Source organism: Pongo abelii, chromosome 18 (genome assembly GCF_028885655.2).
Source record: "Pongo abelii isolate AG06213 chromosome 18, NHGRI_mPonAbe1-v2.0_pri, whole genome shotgun sequence".
NCBI classification, from domain to species: domain Eukaryota; kingdom Metazoa; phylum Chordata; class Mammalia; order Primates; family Hominidae; genus Pongo; species Pongo abelii.
In genome coordinates, this window is record NC_072003.2 from 55,898,368 (window position 1) to 55,913,220 (window position 14,853).

A 14,853-nucleotide genomic window follows, 5' to 3' on the forward strand; every position below is an offset into this window, starting at 1 on the left:
CCCTGAGTCGGACAGGAGCTATCTATCAGGCCTGGCAATGCACTCAGCTGGGAGCATTTGTTGACCAACAGCTGTTATCTTCTGTATCAAATTCACTGCCTTTTTCTCTTCCTTGCAGGTGGCTCCTGCACCTGCGCTGGCTCCTGCAAGTGCAAAGAGTGCAAATGCACCTCCTGCAAGAAGAGTGAGTGTGAGGCCATCTCCAGGAATCTGGGGCTGAGCCAAGTCAGAGGCAGGAATCCAGAGCTGGGCATGGAGGAGTAGGCCAGTGATCAATTCCCCACATCCCCTTCCCCAGCAACTGATTCAGGGTCAGAGCCAGATCTTTAGATATGATGGATTCCCGTTTCATTCTTAAAATAGACAAACTGAGGCCAAGAGAGTGCACCAGCCTGCCAAGCACAGACATGACACCTAAGGACTTTCCTCACCTAAGTGTATGGTTCTGGGGAGCCAGCCTTCCTTTGTACTTGATAACCCCAGTCACTGCCTCTCCAGCCTTCTGTCAGGTCTGGGGCTCAGATGGAGATAAGCTTTTCACAGAAGACCCTCACTCGAAAGATCCACCACTTATCTCCCATCTCCAACAGTGCATGCCATCCTGAACTAAGTGTCCTCTGGGGCTGGGGACAGAGCTTGGGCCAGGCTTCTTTGGGGGCAGGGAAGTCCCTGGTCAAGTCTGGTCTAACCTCTCACTCTCCCTTCTTCCCCAGGCTGCTGCTCCTTCTGCCCTGTGAGCTGTGCCAAGTGTGCCCAGGGCTGCATCTGCAAAGGGGCATCAGAGAAGTGCAGCTGCTGTGCCTGATGTCGGGACGGCCCTCCTCGAAGATGTAGAAAGAGTGACCTGCACAAACTTGGAATTTTTTTCCATACAACCCTGACCCATTTACTGTATTTTTTTAATGAAATATGTGAATGATAGTAAAAGTTGTTGACTTAATGCTGGCTCTGCTTTTCTTTGTGTGCCTTGGAAATAAGGGACCCCATATCTAACAGAGCTGGGATGGTGGATTGCATTGAGAGTCCAGAGACCTGGGTGCTGGGACCTTGTCCTATTATCTTACACACTGAGTGCCTTAAGGCAAATTAGGTACCTGCCTCAGGTCAGTTTCTTAAAAATGTAAGAGAGTGATGACAGATGATATAATGCCACAGGAATCTGTCACAGACTTAAGCTTTGGTAAGATAAAATCTATTAGTATGACAAAAAGAAAAAAACACCAAATCCATTTTTTATATTGAACAGGACAATTTCAATAAATATATGGAAGACAAAATAGGAAAAATAAAATTACACTACACATTTGTTCTAGGATGTATATTTCAGACTGGAAACAGTTCACAGACTGGCCCCAGTATGTGGGTCACACACCTTCAACAGCACCAGCCAGGACATCCCCACCTGGAACCATCAGTCTTGGCCTGTCCAGGGTCACTGATGTGACTCTTGGTATCTCTGAGAGTTCCATGTTGTGACTTGACTCTGAATCTTCGGAAGTTTCTCCCTAGGTCAGGCTGAAATCCGTTCCTCCTTCAATTCCAGCCCTTGGTTAATTCAGGCAAGCAAAGTGACTGGGGGAGTGGAGGAAATTACCCAGGATCCTCCCAGCAAGATGGAGTACAGAGAAGGATTAGTTCCAGATGAAGTACTTTGAGTCCGCCTATGCAGAGGTGATGGCATATTATGCAGTTTCTAAAGTGTGGTGGTGTTCACTAGGAAGGAGTAGGGGGCCCCAGGTAACTTGTAATTAATGGCAGCAATTAGTTCCTCTGGCTATTTGTTGTGGGAATTGCTACTTGATGTTCAAAGAAGAAAAGGGGTCAAGCAGGCCGGGAATCAGGACCATGCTGGCCTGCAGGTGCCCCTTTTGAAGAGAGGGTTCCAGAAGGCAGGCTGTGCAAAGAGCATGGGTTTCAGGGTCAGGGCAGTCTTGTTTAACTGCCCACTTCACCACCTACTGGCTGTGAGACCTAGGCAGGTTGCTCAACCTCTCTGAGCCTCCATTTCCTCCTTTGTAGAACTGTCTGTCACAATTCAGAGCTAGAAGGGACCTTGGTTAGTTAGTGCAGCTGTGCCTCTGATGGGTGAGATGGCATGTTGAGGCTGAGAGGTCACAAAGCTATGCAGAGGGATTGACTGCTAGCTCAGTGTCCTTCCCACTGCTGTCTCTGTGCCAGATTTTCAGTGTCCTTGGGTTTTACATGACACAGTGGCATAGGGTGGTTGTTGAGGGCACTGTGATGCAGTCAGCATGCATGAGTGCAAATCCCAGCTGCATCACTTATATGTGAGTGACACAACCTCTCTGTGGCTCAGTCTCCTCAACTGTGAATTGACATAATAATAGAGCCTGCTGGTAGGAGCAAATCACTTAAAACATGTGAAGAACTTAAAATGGTGCCTGGCTTGTGTTGACTAGTCTGTAATAGCTTTGATTTTAATCTTTATTAATAGCATAGGGATATTTTTCTACCTCTAGACAAATAAGCCAGGCCTGGTGGGCTTAGCTGTGTGTCCCATGTTGTTCTCATCAATAACAGGAGCACGTGACCTGTGGCCCACAGACGGTCCTCCACTAGTCCACAAATAAGGATCCATATTGGATATATAAAGCCACGAGCAAGACAGTCCCTGTCTGCATAACAGATGCAAAAGGATTCCTGCCATTTCTGCTATCACCTGCGCTGTTATTTTCGTTAACATTTTCTCTTAAGTAATCATATTTCTTTAATATATTTATAGGAAAAGCAAACTCCTTGACACTACTGAGAAAAAGAATCAGTCACACTTGCAGATATGGAAGGTAGCCATAAAATTACATATATATTCCTTCTGTCACTTCCAGAATTGACCTGGACGTTTGTTTATGTTTAAAGATTTCAAGCAGTAAAGAGGTGCTGAAGACATACCCAGGCCAAAGGGAAAGTTTGCCCTTGACCTCTTTCCTTTGAAAAGCTGACTGGATTGAGACCCACAGTACCACTGTTACTGGTGCAGTGTGTCCAGGTTCTTAGTACCTTGAACAAAGAATTTGACAAAATGTACAAAGTAAGGGAGAGATGAAGCAACAAAAGCAGAGATTTATTGAAAACAAAAGTATACTGCACAGGGTGGGAGCTGGCCCCAGCAAGCGGCTCAAGGGCCTGGTTATAGAATTTTCTATGGTTTAAATATCCTCTAGAGGTTTCTTATTGGTTACTTAGTGTACACCCTATGTACATGAAGTAGTGGTCCGCTATCAGTCTGACTGATTGCAGAAAGCAACCAATTAGAAGCTGAAGTGAAGTTACAAAGTCACTCCTGTGCAAATGAAGATGTAGCCCAAGACCAGCCCAATTGGTTGCCATAAGGGACAAATCAGAGGTACTTTCAATTTCTCACCTGCCATGCAGACAAAGTGGGGAGGGGTTGCAAATGAAGTAGTCTCTTGTCCTTTTGTTACTTGGGTGTGGAAAGTTGGGGTTTTCCTTTTGGTTTAGTTCTAGAAAGACTGTGAATTAGCCGTAGGTTCACTGCCTCCAGAACCTATTCTACCTCAGCACTTGCACCCTCTGTCCTGGGCTAGTTACTTATCTCCTTGTGTTGTCGTTGTCTGATTAGTAAGATGCTGTCATAAAAAATATTCCCCTCGAGGGTTGCTGAGAGGGTTCAAATAGCCAAAGTGACTAAACAGGGTCTGGCCGAGACCAAAAGCTCTGCAATAGTCAGGAATTCTAAAAGTGAAATAAGCACTTTTCATGCTTCTTAATTTAATGCAGGGTCACCCATCAGGGAAAAGATCCCTCCCTTGGTGACGCCCCAAGCTTTGGATGTCCTTAGTCCTGGTGGGCCAGCTAGGCTGTGGGAAGCCCAAAAGAAGTTAAAGCAAAAGAGGACTTAAACAAATATGCCCATCGCCCCCTCGGGAGTGGAGAATGGAAGGGAGGGAGGCAGGGCCCCGTGTCCCGCCTGTTGCTGTGAAGAGGACAAATGAGGCCAAAGGACCTGGGTGACTATGCAGGTGGGTAGAAGTTCACATGGGAGGCTGGTCCTCTGCACACAACTCCCTCGCTGCGATTCCCGCCTCGGTCCTATCTAGGGACGTGAGCACTAGGCTGCGGTAGCACATGGACTCCCACAGAGGCGAAGCTCAGGTCACTGGTGCGGGGTGCGGGGGTGGAGATACAGCGACCACCCGAAGCTGGCTTCCCGGACGGCCCAGGGCAGGAATGGAGTGCAATCTCCGGGAAATTCGGGAAGGCCAGGATTATAGCAGGGACGCCGCATACCGCCAGGAGCACAGCCCCTCCAAAGCGAGCGTGAGCGGAGGCGGCCAAAGGGCCGCCCCCGGGGTGCGCACCAGCCACGTTAAGGAGGATCGTGCGCCCGGCCCGCCTGGTGGGCACAGCCCGGCCCTGAACCCAGGGCGGCGCTGACACTGCGCTGGGCGGATGCGAGACCTGGGGCGGGGCCTCTGCACCCAGCACCCTGCCCTGACTGTAAAGTCAGGCGGCCTGCTCCTGGGCTCTGTTCCGCCTCCCACCGGCCTGCCTGTTTTTTCGCCTCTGGCTTAGGAACTCCAGCCTCACCTGATCTCCAAATGGACCTCAGCTGCTCCTGCGCCACCGGTAAGGGATGCCTGGTTTCGGGTCTTAGGATCTTCATTTTCATACCACAGAATAGAACATCCCTGCGGCAGGAGGCAGGTGCATTTTGAGCTCTTCCTAAAGTGGATTCCTTTGCTTTGCACTTCTCGAGCTTTCTCCCCGCCAAGCGCCTTCATCACCACTTAGAACACTGCCATCTTCCCATTGCCTCCCATTTCTGAGAGAGGACTGAGGCTGAAAACTGTCCGGCTGCAGGTCACCCTCAAGGCCAAAGGTGTGCTGAACTAGGACCCAGTGCTCTGTCCAGCATTGAGCTACCTGAGGTGGATGGGAGGCACACAACACTCACTCCTCACTGCCTTTTTCTTCCTTGCAGGTGGCTCCTGCACCTGTGCCAGCTCCTGCAAATGCAGAGTACAAATGCACCTCCTGCAAGAAGAGTGAGTGTGGGGCCTTCCCTGGGAATCTGGGGGCTGGGCAGAGTCAGAGGAGGGATTCCAGATCTCCGCAGACAGGAACAGACCAATGACGAACTTCCTACATCCCCTTGCTTCAGCAAATGACTTAGGATCACAGCTGGAAGAACACTAGAGATGGTTAATTCCCACTCTTTATTCTTACCAGGGGGAAACTGACACCAAGAGAGCACACCAGCCTGCCAAGCACAGGCCTGATACTTGAGGACTTTCCTCACTTAGGTGTATTATTCTAGGAGGTTGTCCTTCCTTTTACTGCAAAGAGCATGTCACTCCCTCTTGAGTCTTCTGCCCTGTCCTGGACACAGGAAGGGTGGGTAGCTTTTTCATGGCAAGACTCTCCCCCCAAAGATCCAGAAGTTGTCTCCTGACAGAGCAATGCCATCCTGAACTAAGCGTCTTTTGGGGCTGGAGGCACAGCTTGAGACAGGCCTCTGTTGGGGCGGGGAGATCCCTGGTCAAGCCTGCTGTGATCTCTTACTCTTCCCTTCTTCCCCAGACTGCTGTTCCTACTGCCCCATGGGTTGTGCCAAATGTGCCCAGGGCCGCACCTGCAAAGGGGCATTGGAGAAGTGCAGCTGCTGCACCTGATGTTGGGACAGCCCTGCGTCCAGATGTAAATAATGCAACCCCTACAAACCTAGTTTTTTTAAAACACAAACCTAACCCATTTCCTATGTCTGTTTTCTTAAGTGAAATGTGGGAATGATAATAAACATTATTGGCCTTATTCTGCCTCTGGTGTTTTTGAGGGGGTGTCCTAAATAAGACACCTCAGACCCAGCAGAGCTGGGATCATCCTATATGCTGAGTGCCTTAAGGCAAGTCGGGTCACCTGTCTCAGGTCCCTTTCCTAGCTAAAAATGTAAGAACATCGGGCCAGATGATATGAGGGCACAGGAATCAGTTATGGACCTATGCTTTGGTGAGATAAATAGAATGAATAAGTATGAAAAATAAAAATACAAAGTTCATTTTTTATATTCAACAAGGAAATCTCAAAACAGACATGAAGAACAAAATAACAGGAAAAATAAAATACTAACGCTGCACATCTGTTGTAAGGTGCAGTGATGTTCAGTAGGAAGGAGGAAGGCCCTGGGTGTCTTGTACTTCCTGGCAACTGTTAGTTATCTGGCCATTTGGTGAGGGAATTGCTGTTTGATATTCAAAGAGGAAGAAGAGTCACATGGCCCAAGAGTAAGCATCATGCTGGCCTAAAGGTGCTTTGTGAAGAGGGGATTTCGGAAGGTAGCCTGGCCGGGTACAGTGGCTCACACCGCTTCAGTGGCTCACGTCATGCTCTGCTCAATCCAAGGCAGGAGGATTTCCCGAGGCCGGAAGTTTGAGACCAGCCTGGGTAACATGGTAAGAACCTCTCTCTATGTAAAACAAAAAATTAAAATAAAACAAGAAGAGAAAGCAGCCTGGGCAAAGTGCAGGCATTTTGGTGTCACACAAGCAGGTTCACAGCCCACTTCATCCCTTACTGGCTGTGCGAACTGGGCAAGGCGCTTAACCTCTCTGAGGCTTTATTTACTCATTTGTAGAAAGAAGATTATATCTCTACATAGTGGAGATATGTGAAATGTGATAGTGGCCTAGCACCTGGCTAGGACTTAATGAAGAGTGTTGTTATAACCATTTGTCCACATGGACTTTCCAGACAGAGAATCCTGTTAGATCCCATCAAGCTCCTTGGGAAAGAGCCAGTTCCTTGGAAGCATGACTGTGGACCGGAAGTTGGGAATGGGTTTGGAGTCTTGCTGATCTGGTGTTAAGGATATGTGGATGACCTCCTGCACCAACTCTCCAGCATAAGACACTGCTCCAGCATTTGGACAGAGAACAAGCCTTTCCCACCCTTCAAGTCATTTGATCTTCACACAAACCAGAGAGACAGTGTGTGTAGAGGCTGCCTATGCAGAGAAGCACTGTCATCTAGAGTAGTTAAGAACCTGCCCAAGGTCACACAACTCAGCACTACAGGTATAGATGAACTTATGGTACAGCTGTCCTCATGCCCTCTCCAGAGCTGGCAGATCATTGTGTAAGTGGATGCTAAGCTCTGCCTGTCACAGTTCTTAGCTGGAAGGACCCTTGGTTAGTTGACTCCATTGTGCTCTGACTGGATAGATGGCACACTGATGCTCAGGGAGGTTAAGAGCTATGAAGAGAGATTGACTGCCAGCTCATTACTCTTCCCTCTGCTGTCCCTGTGCCAGGTTTTTCGTGTCCTTGTGTTTTACATGACATAGTGACATAGGGTGGTGGTTGAAGGAATGATATTGCATGAGTGTAAATTTCAGGTGTGTCATTTATACCAGGGTGACACAACCTCTCTGTGGTTCAGGCTCCTACTCTGTTCCCTTGCATAATAACAGGGTCTGGCTGGTAGGAACAAATCAGTTAATTCATATAGAGAACTTAATATAGCGTTTGGCGTGTCTCAAGTCGTCTGTAATAGCTATGATTTTATTATCTTTATTCATAGCATAGGGACATTTTAGTACTTCCAGGCAAATAAGCCAGTCCTGGTGGGCTTAGCTATATGTCCCATGTTGTTCACATCAATAACATGAGCATATGACCTGTGGATCAGAGAGGGACCCCTACCCATCCACAAATAGGAATCCACACTGCATATATAAAGCCATGAGCAAGACAGTCCCTGTCTGCATAACAGATGCAAAAGGATTCTTGCCATTTCTGCCAACACCTGTGCTGTTATTTTCCATAACGTTTTCTTTTAAACAATCATATTTCCTTAATGTATTTATAGAAAAAGCAAATTCTTTGACACTACTGAAAATAAGAATCAGTCTCACCTTGCAGACATGGAAGGTAGCCATACAATTATATATATCCCTCTGTATCACTTCTGTTGCTCTCCAGATTGACCTTGACATTTGTTTTTGTTTAAAGATTTCAAGCAATAAAGAGGTGCTGAAGACATAGTCAGGCCAAAGGGAAGTTGCATCATTGACCTCTTTGCCTTGAAAAGCTGAGTGGATTGAGACCCGCGGCACCACTTCTACCCTCTGTCCTGGGCTAATTACTTATCTCCTTGTGTTGTCGTCTGATTAGTAAGATGCTGTCATAAAGAGTATTCCTCTTGAGGGTTGCTGTGAGGGTTCAAATAGACAAAGTGACTAAATAGGGTCTGGCTGAGACTAAAAGCTCTGTAACAGTTAAGAATTCTGAAAGTAATAACCACTTTTCATGCTTCTTAATTTAATGCAAGGGTGAGCCCATCAGGGAAAAGATCCCTCCCTTGGGAACATTCCAAGTTTTGGAAAGCTCCATCCTTGGGCTTGGTGGGCCAGCGAGGCTGTGGGAAGCCCCAAGAAATTAAAGCAAAAGAGGACTTGGACAAATGTGCCCATCACCTTCCCAGGAGTGGGGAATGGAAGGGAGGGAGGCAGGGCCATGTGTCTGCTCTGTTGCTGTGAACAAGACAAACGTGGCCAAAGGACCTGGCTGGCAATGCAGGAGAGGCAAAGGTCACATGAGAGGCTTGTCCTCTGCACACAACTCCCTCGCTGCACTTCCCGCCTCGGTCCTGTCTAGGGACATGAGCACTAGGCTGGGGTAGCCCACAGACTCCCACAGAGGCGAAGCTCAGGTCATTGGTGCGGGGTGTTGGGCTGGGGACACCGTGACCACCTAAGGCTGGGTTGCCGGACAGCTCAGGGGCAGGAGTGGACTCCAATCCCCGGGAAATTCAGTAGGGCTGGGATTATAGCAGGGACGCCGCCTACCGACAAAGAGAGCAGGAGTCAAAGGGCCGCCCCCAGGGTGCGCACCGGCAGCGCTAAGGAGGATCCTGTGCCGGGCCCGTCTGCTGCGCACAGCCCGGCCCTGAACCCTAGGGCGCCTTTGACACCGCGGGAGCCGGGGACAGACCTGGGGGGGGGGCCTCTGTGCCCGGCACCCCTACCTAACTACAAAGCCAGAGGTGGCTCCTGAGCTCTGTTCCCCCTCCCACCGGCTTGCTTGCTTCTTCGCCTCTGGCTTAGGTACTCCAGCCTCACCTGGTCTCCAGATGGACCTCAACTGCTCCTGCGCCACTGATAAAGGATACCGGGTTTCGGGGCCTTAGGATCTCCATTTTCATGCCAGAGGATAGAATGTCCCTGCGGCAGGAGGCAGGTGCATTTTGAGCTCTACCTAAAGTGGATTATTTTACTTTGTACTTCTGGTGCATTTTCTCTTACCAATCGCCTTCATTATTACCACTGAGAACGTTACCATTGTCCCAGCGCCTCCCATTTCTAAGGCGAGAGGAATGAGGCTCAAAACTGCCCCTGCTCCAGGTCACCTACAGGCCAGAGGTGTGCTGAGCTGGGACCCAGTGCTCTGTCCAGCATTTGAGCTGCCTGGGCTGGTAGGGAGGTGGGAAACATTGCTTCTTCAAGATTTCCCACTGAAGTCCCCGTGTGCTATGAAAAAGAGGGCACCTGCTGATCCGAGCCTTTGTGGAGAAAAGGTGGGGCTGGGCTTGCATGTGCCTGAGTGGAACAAGGTACCAGGTTTCCGGTGCACTGAGCAGGAGGATGCTGAGGGCCTGCTCCTAACCCTGCACCACACTCACTGTTCACTGCTTTTTTTCTCTTTCCTGCAGCTGGGTCCTGCACGTATGCCAGCTCCTGCAAATGCAAAGAGTGCAAATGCACCTCTTGCAAGAAGAGTGAGTGTGGGGCCTTCCCTGGGAATCGGGGTGCTGGGCAGGGTCAGAGGAGGGAACCCAGAGCTCAGCAGGCAGGAGTAGGACAGTGACCAGCTTCCCACATCCCCTTTCTGGCAAGTAATTCAGGATCACAGCTGGAAAAACACAAGATAGTTGATTCCCAACTTTCATTCTTAAAATGGGGAAACTGAGGGCATGTGCATGCACCAGCCTGCCAAGCACAGACCTGACACTACAGGACTTTCCTCACTGAAGCGTATGGTTCTGGGGAACTGGCTTTCCTTTGCCCCTGTAGCCCCAGTCACTGCCTCTCCAGTCTTCTGTCATCTCCCAGGTATAGGTTGTGCTGGGCAGCTTTTTCACTGGAAGACCCTCACCCCAAAGATCCACCAGTTGACTCCTAACAGAGCGATGCCACCCTGAACTAAGGGTCCTCTGGGGCTGGAGGTAGGCCTTGAGCGAGGCCTCTGTCAGGGCAGAGAGGTCTCCGGTCGAGTCTGCTCTGACCTCTCACTCTCCCCTTCTTCTCAGACTGCTGCTCCTGCTACCCTGTGGGCTGTGCCAAGTGTGTCCAAGGCTGCATCTGCAAAGGGGCATCGGACAAGTCCAGCTGCTGTGCCTGATGCTGGGACAGCACTGCTCACAGATGTAGAAAGAGTGACCTATATAAACTTGGAATTCTTTTCCATGCAACCATGACCTATTTACTGTATTTTTCTCTCTTTTATGAAATATGTGAATGATAATAAAACTTGTTGACTTATTCTGGCTCTGGTTTTCTCTGTATGCATGGAAATAGTGGACTCCATACTCAAGAGAGCTGGTATGTGCGGCTGCATTGACAGTCCAGAGACCTGGGCGCTGGGACCATGCCTGATCATCTTACACCATGAGTGCCTTAAGGAAAACCCGGTTCCCTGTCTCAGATCACTTCTTCAGCTAAAAAAGATTCCTTTAAGATTATAAAATGGTATTTTTACTGTACCTTTCTATGTTTAGCTACACAAATACCATTGTGTTAAAATTGCCTAATAGTATATAAGTTTGAAGCCTAAGAACAATAGGCTAAAGCAGACAGCCAAGGTGTGTAGCAGCCAGTATTATCTAGGTGTGTGTGAGTACATTCTACAATATTTGCACAATGACGAAATTGCCTAAAGACACATTTCTTAAAATGCATACTGCTCATTAAGTGACACATGACTGTAATAGGGTTGGACTCGTAGAGGCCAATGATTTAATGGATGTCAAGAACTCAGAATGGTGCCTTGTACATGACCAGTGGTCTATAATATTGACCACTATTTTGTTATTATTATTCACGGCTGCTATGGCCTGAATGCTTGTGTCCTTCCAATATTCATTTGTTGAAATCTAACTTTCATTGTGTTGCTTTTAAGAGGTGGTGCATTTGGGAGGTGACTGAAATAAGAGGACCTAGTGCTCATGAATGGGATTAGTGCCTTAATAAGAGAGACTTGAGGGAGCTTGTTTAACTCTTTCCACCATGTGAGGACCCAGTAAGAAAGAGATATCCATGAGGAACGGGGCCCTCACAAGACTCCAAATATGCTGGTGCCTTGACATTGGACTTCCATGCCTCCAGAACTGAGAGAAATATATTCCTGCTGTTTTAAGGTACCCAGTCTAAGGTATCTGGTGGTAGTAGCCCAAATGGATTCAGACAATAACATAGTTGACATTTTTACTCCAGACAAAAGAGCCAGGCCTGGTGTCCCTCCCTGTGTGTCCTCTGTCTTTCTCATCAGCCACATGAGCATTGACCTGTGGTCCTGACAGGGTCCTGCACTCTGCCCACAAAATAGGGATTCACACCAGAAATATAAAGCCATGAGCAAGACAGTCCCTGTCCCCATAACAGAAACGGAAGGATGCCTGCCAGTTCTGCTACCACCTGCACCAACATGTGACTCAACATTTTTCTTTCAAATGATTCCTATTTCCTTAGATATATTCATGTGAAAAGCAAACTCATTAGCACTACTGAAAAAAGAATCAGTTTAACTTCCAGACATAGAAGGTTGCCATCAGATTCTCCTTATTCATACCCCTCTGTATCCCTGTTTTGCTTCCAGGACTGACCTTGATGCTTGGTTTTGTTTAAAGATTTCAAGCAGTAAAGAGATGAATATACCTAGGTCAAAGGGATGCTTCATCCCTGCCCTGTCTCCCTTGGGAAGCTGACAGGCTTTGGACCCAAGAGTAACACTTCCTAGCCTTCTGACCATGGGCTAGTGGCTTGAACTCCTTGTATTGTCATTGTCCAGATTAGGAATATGGGTTCATAAATAGAATGTGTGTCCCTTTTGGGTTGCTGTAAGGGTTCAAAGATGCAAAGTGACTAAACAGGGCCTAACATGGATTAATGTTATGTACAATAATAGGAATATGGAAGGAAATTGCTTTCTAATTTCATCCAGGATCTGCAAGTCACCTTCAATGATCCCTCTTCTGAGGACATCCCACATTTTCCAAATTGCCATCCTGTAGTAGGGTGGCCAGCTAGGCTGTGGGGAGACCCTGGAGAGATTTATGCAAAGGAGGACCCGGACAAATATCCCTATTCAGCCTCTCAAGAGTGGAGAATGGGAGGGAGGGAGACAGAGCCCTGTGTCTCTGTCCTGCTGCTGTGCACAGGAGAAATATGACTGAGGGACCGAGGTGGGGACATACTCAGGCAAGTTGGGAAATCCAAAGGTCACAGTCTCCACCAGTCCTTTGCACACAACTCTCTCCCTAAGCTCCCACTGCTGCTGATCCTGAAAGTTGAACATGAGGCTGGGGTTGCACACGGTATCCAGGGAAGGTAACGATGATAACAGTCCTGAGTCAGGCCAGGTCACTGCTCACGGCCCAGGCAGTGACCATGGGCAGTGCAGACTCAGCAGGGGTGAGTGCAAGGGCCAGGGCGGGGCCTCTGCCCCCCACCACCTCCCCTGACTATAAAGGGAGCAGCCAGCTCCTGGGCTCCATCACACCTTCCTCCTGCCCTAGTGACTTCTCATATCTTGCCTAGGAACTCCAGGCTTGTCTTGGCTCCAAATGGATCCCAACTGCTCCTGCACCACAGGTAAGGGACACCTGGCTCTGGGCCTTGAGATGCCCATTCCCGGCCACCGTACAGTGTCCATGGGTTTGAGAAGGTTGCATTATGAGATGTGAGTTGAAGGGAACTCCTTTACTTTTTCAAGTGCTTTCCTCTTGGCCAAGCTCCTGCGAGCATTTCCCTCCTCTGTGCTTTTAAGTCAGAGTTGGGGATTCTGAGGATCAAGGCTGTCCTGCTCCATGTCACCCACCTAGTCAGGGGGCTGCTGGCTGAGCCCCAATGTTCTGCTGTAACTCTGAGCAGCTGGGATGGGTGAGAGGTGGGGGACATAGCCTCTTCAGAGTTCAACACAGAAGGTTTTGGCCTCCAGCCCCAGTCTTCCTGGACTGTGTGTGGAGCTGGGACCTTCCTGATGGGATATGTAAAAGAGGGTGCTTGCCCTTCCCAGCATGAGTGGAGAGGACATGGGGCTTCTGTTCCTCTGCTCTGAGTGGGAAAGGAGCTCTGAGGGCTGGGCTTGCAGAGAGGACAGCGCCCTGGACACTCATTGACTCACTGCTGTACCTTCTGCATCTTACTCACTGTTCACTGCTTTTTTCTCTTCCTTGCAGGGGGCTCCTGCACCTGTGCTTGTTCCTGCAAGTGCAAAGAGTGCAAATGCACCTCCTGCAAGAAAAGTGAGTGCGGGGCCATCTCCAGGAATCTGGAGCTGTGGCTAAGCTTGGGAGGGAACACAAGGCTGGCCCTGAGTGCATGCTTTTGGGAACTGGTCTTCCTTCGCCCCTGTTGGCTGTGTTATTCCCTCTCCAGGCTTTCTGCTCTGAACTCAGATGGGTCAGGGCAAACTTTTTCTATTGGGACACAAACCTCAAATGTACCATCAGAACAGAGCTGTGCCAACGTAAAAATGCATCCTCCGGGTGTGGGGGCTGAACTTGAGTCAGGTCTGCTGTTGGGACAGAGAGGTCTCTGGTCAAGCCGGCTGTGACCTCTCACTCTCCCCTTCTTCCCCAGGCTGCTGCTCCTGCTGCCCTGTGGGCTGTGCCAAGTGTGCCCAGGGCTGTGTCTGCAAAGGCTCATCAGAGAAGTGCCGCTGCTGTGCCTGATGTTGGGAGACCCCTGCTCCCAGACATAAATAGAGCAACCAGTACTAACTTGGATTTTTTTTAAACTACCCTGACCGGTTTGCTACATTCTTTTTTCTATTCAACATGTGAATGACAATAAAACACTTTTGACTTGATTCTGACTCTCCTTTCCTTTGTGTGGCTTGGAAATAACAGTTGGAGTGGGGGATTGAACTGGGAATTTAAAGACCCGGTTCTGGATGGAAATGTGAGCCCCTAACAGTTTGAGTACCTTCAGGCAAGCCCGGTTACCTCCCTGAGCTCCATCTTCTGTAAAACGGAACTGCACTGTGTGGGATCACACGACAGGGTCGGGGGGACATGCATGATTGCCTCGGGTCATGTCAAATGTGCAAATGTGGCACAGAAACTTCTCCATCTCTCATTTTTATTTTCTGATTTCCCTGCCCAGCTTCAGTCCCTCATCAGATTTTAGGCTTGAAAGTGATGACGGGGTGGAATCCAACTCCTCAGTTGCTTGAGCTCTACACAGGGCTTCTCAAACTCCACAGCGAAGAAACAGTTTTTAATTTCCATCCATCCCAGGCCTAAACCTTTGTAAATAAAATAATATTAATTACAGATATAATGAAATCAAACACAAAATACAGAAACCATTTTAAGATTCAACAGGAAAAATTTCAATAAGTATACACAGAAATAACAGGAAAATGAAAGATTCACAAACTTTGCCCATATTTTGCTTATGTGCATTGCAGACTGGAATCAGCAGACTGGTCCCAGGGTGTGGCTCACACACCTTAAGCAGCACTGCCCAGCACGTCCCCACAAGGAACCATCAGGTTTGGCCTGCCTAGTGTCACTGACAGGACACTCACTGACCCCTGAGAGCTCCCAGTTGTGACTTGGCTCTGAATCTTTGCAAGCTCCACCCAAGCTCAAGCT

The 14,853-nt window shown here is 48.8% G+C and overlaps 2 protein-coding genes and 1 pseudogene across 3 annotated transcripts; all 3 read left to right on the plus strand.

Annotated features, from left to right (window-relative positions):
* The first annotated feature begins 4,580 nt into the window (after window positions 1–4,580).
* On the plus strand, window positions 4,581–5,654 carry LOC100459716 (putative metallothionein MT1DP; annotated as a pseudogene).
* Window positions 5,655–9,108: 3,454 nt separating this feature from the next.
* LOC100458851 (metallothionein-2-like) lies at window positions 9,109–10,376 on the plus strand. Of its 2 annotated transcripts, none has more exons than XM_024233156.1 (3): window positions 9,109–9,133; window positions 9,685–9,753; window positions 10,285–10,376. In XM_024233156.1, exons 1-3 carry the CDS (start codon window positions 9,109–9,111, stop codon window positions 10,374–10,376), a joined length of 186 nt encoding a protein of 61 aa, XP_024088924.1. The 2 variants fall into 2 exon arrangements, with proteins under 2 accessions (XP_024088924.1, XP_024088925.1); XM_024233157.1 differs by having other exon boundaries at window positions 9,109–9,130; window positions 9,682–9,753.
* Window positions 10,377–12,745: 2,369 nt separating this feature from the next.
* On the plus strand, window positions 12,746–14,063 carry LOC100432903 (metallothionein-1E). The gene is made up of 3 exons (XM_024233153.2): window positions 12,746–12,844; window positions 13,432–13,497; window positions 13,835–14,063. Exons 1-3 carry the CDS (start codon window positions 12,817–12,819, stop codon window positions 13,924–13,926), a joined length of 186 nt encoding a protein of 61 aa, XP_024088921.2. The 5' UTR covers window positions 12,746–12,816; the 3' UTR covers window positions 13,927–14,063.
* The last annotated feature ends 790 nt before the right edge of the window (window positions 14,064–14,853 follow it).

Excerpts from the sequence above, each read along its gene's own strand:
- LOC100458851 (XM_024233156.1), top strand. The coding sequence starts at position 9,109 with ATGGACCTCAACTGCTCCTGCGCCA. Across the intron at positions 9,134-9,684 it reads CCTCAACTGCTCCTGCGCCA|CAGCTGGGTCCTGCACGTAT; the intron begins CTGATAAAGGAT and ends TTCTCTTTCCTG. Across the intron at positions 9,754-10,284 it reads ATGCACCTCTTGCAAGAAGA|ACTGCTGCTCCTGCTACCCT; the intron begins GTGAGTGTGGGG and ends CCTTCTTCTCAG.
- LOC100432903 (XM_024233153.2), top strand. The coding sequence starts at position 12,817 with ATGGATCCCAACTGCTCCTGCACCACAG. Across the intron at positions 12,845-13,431 it reads CAACTGCTCCTGCACCACAG|GGGGCTCCTGCACCTGTGCT; the intron begins GTAAGGGACACC and ends TCTTCCTTGCAG. Across the intron at positions 13,498-13,834 it reads ATGCACCTCCTGCAAGAAAA|GCTGCTGCTCCTGCTGCCCT; the intron begins GTGAGTGCGGGG and ends CTTCTTCCCCAG.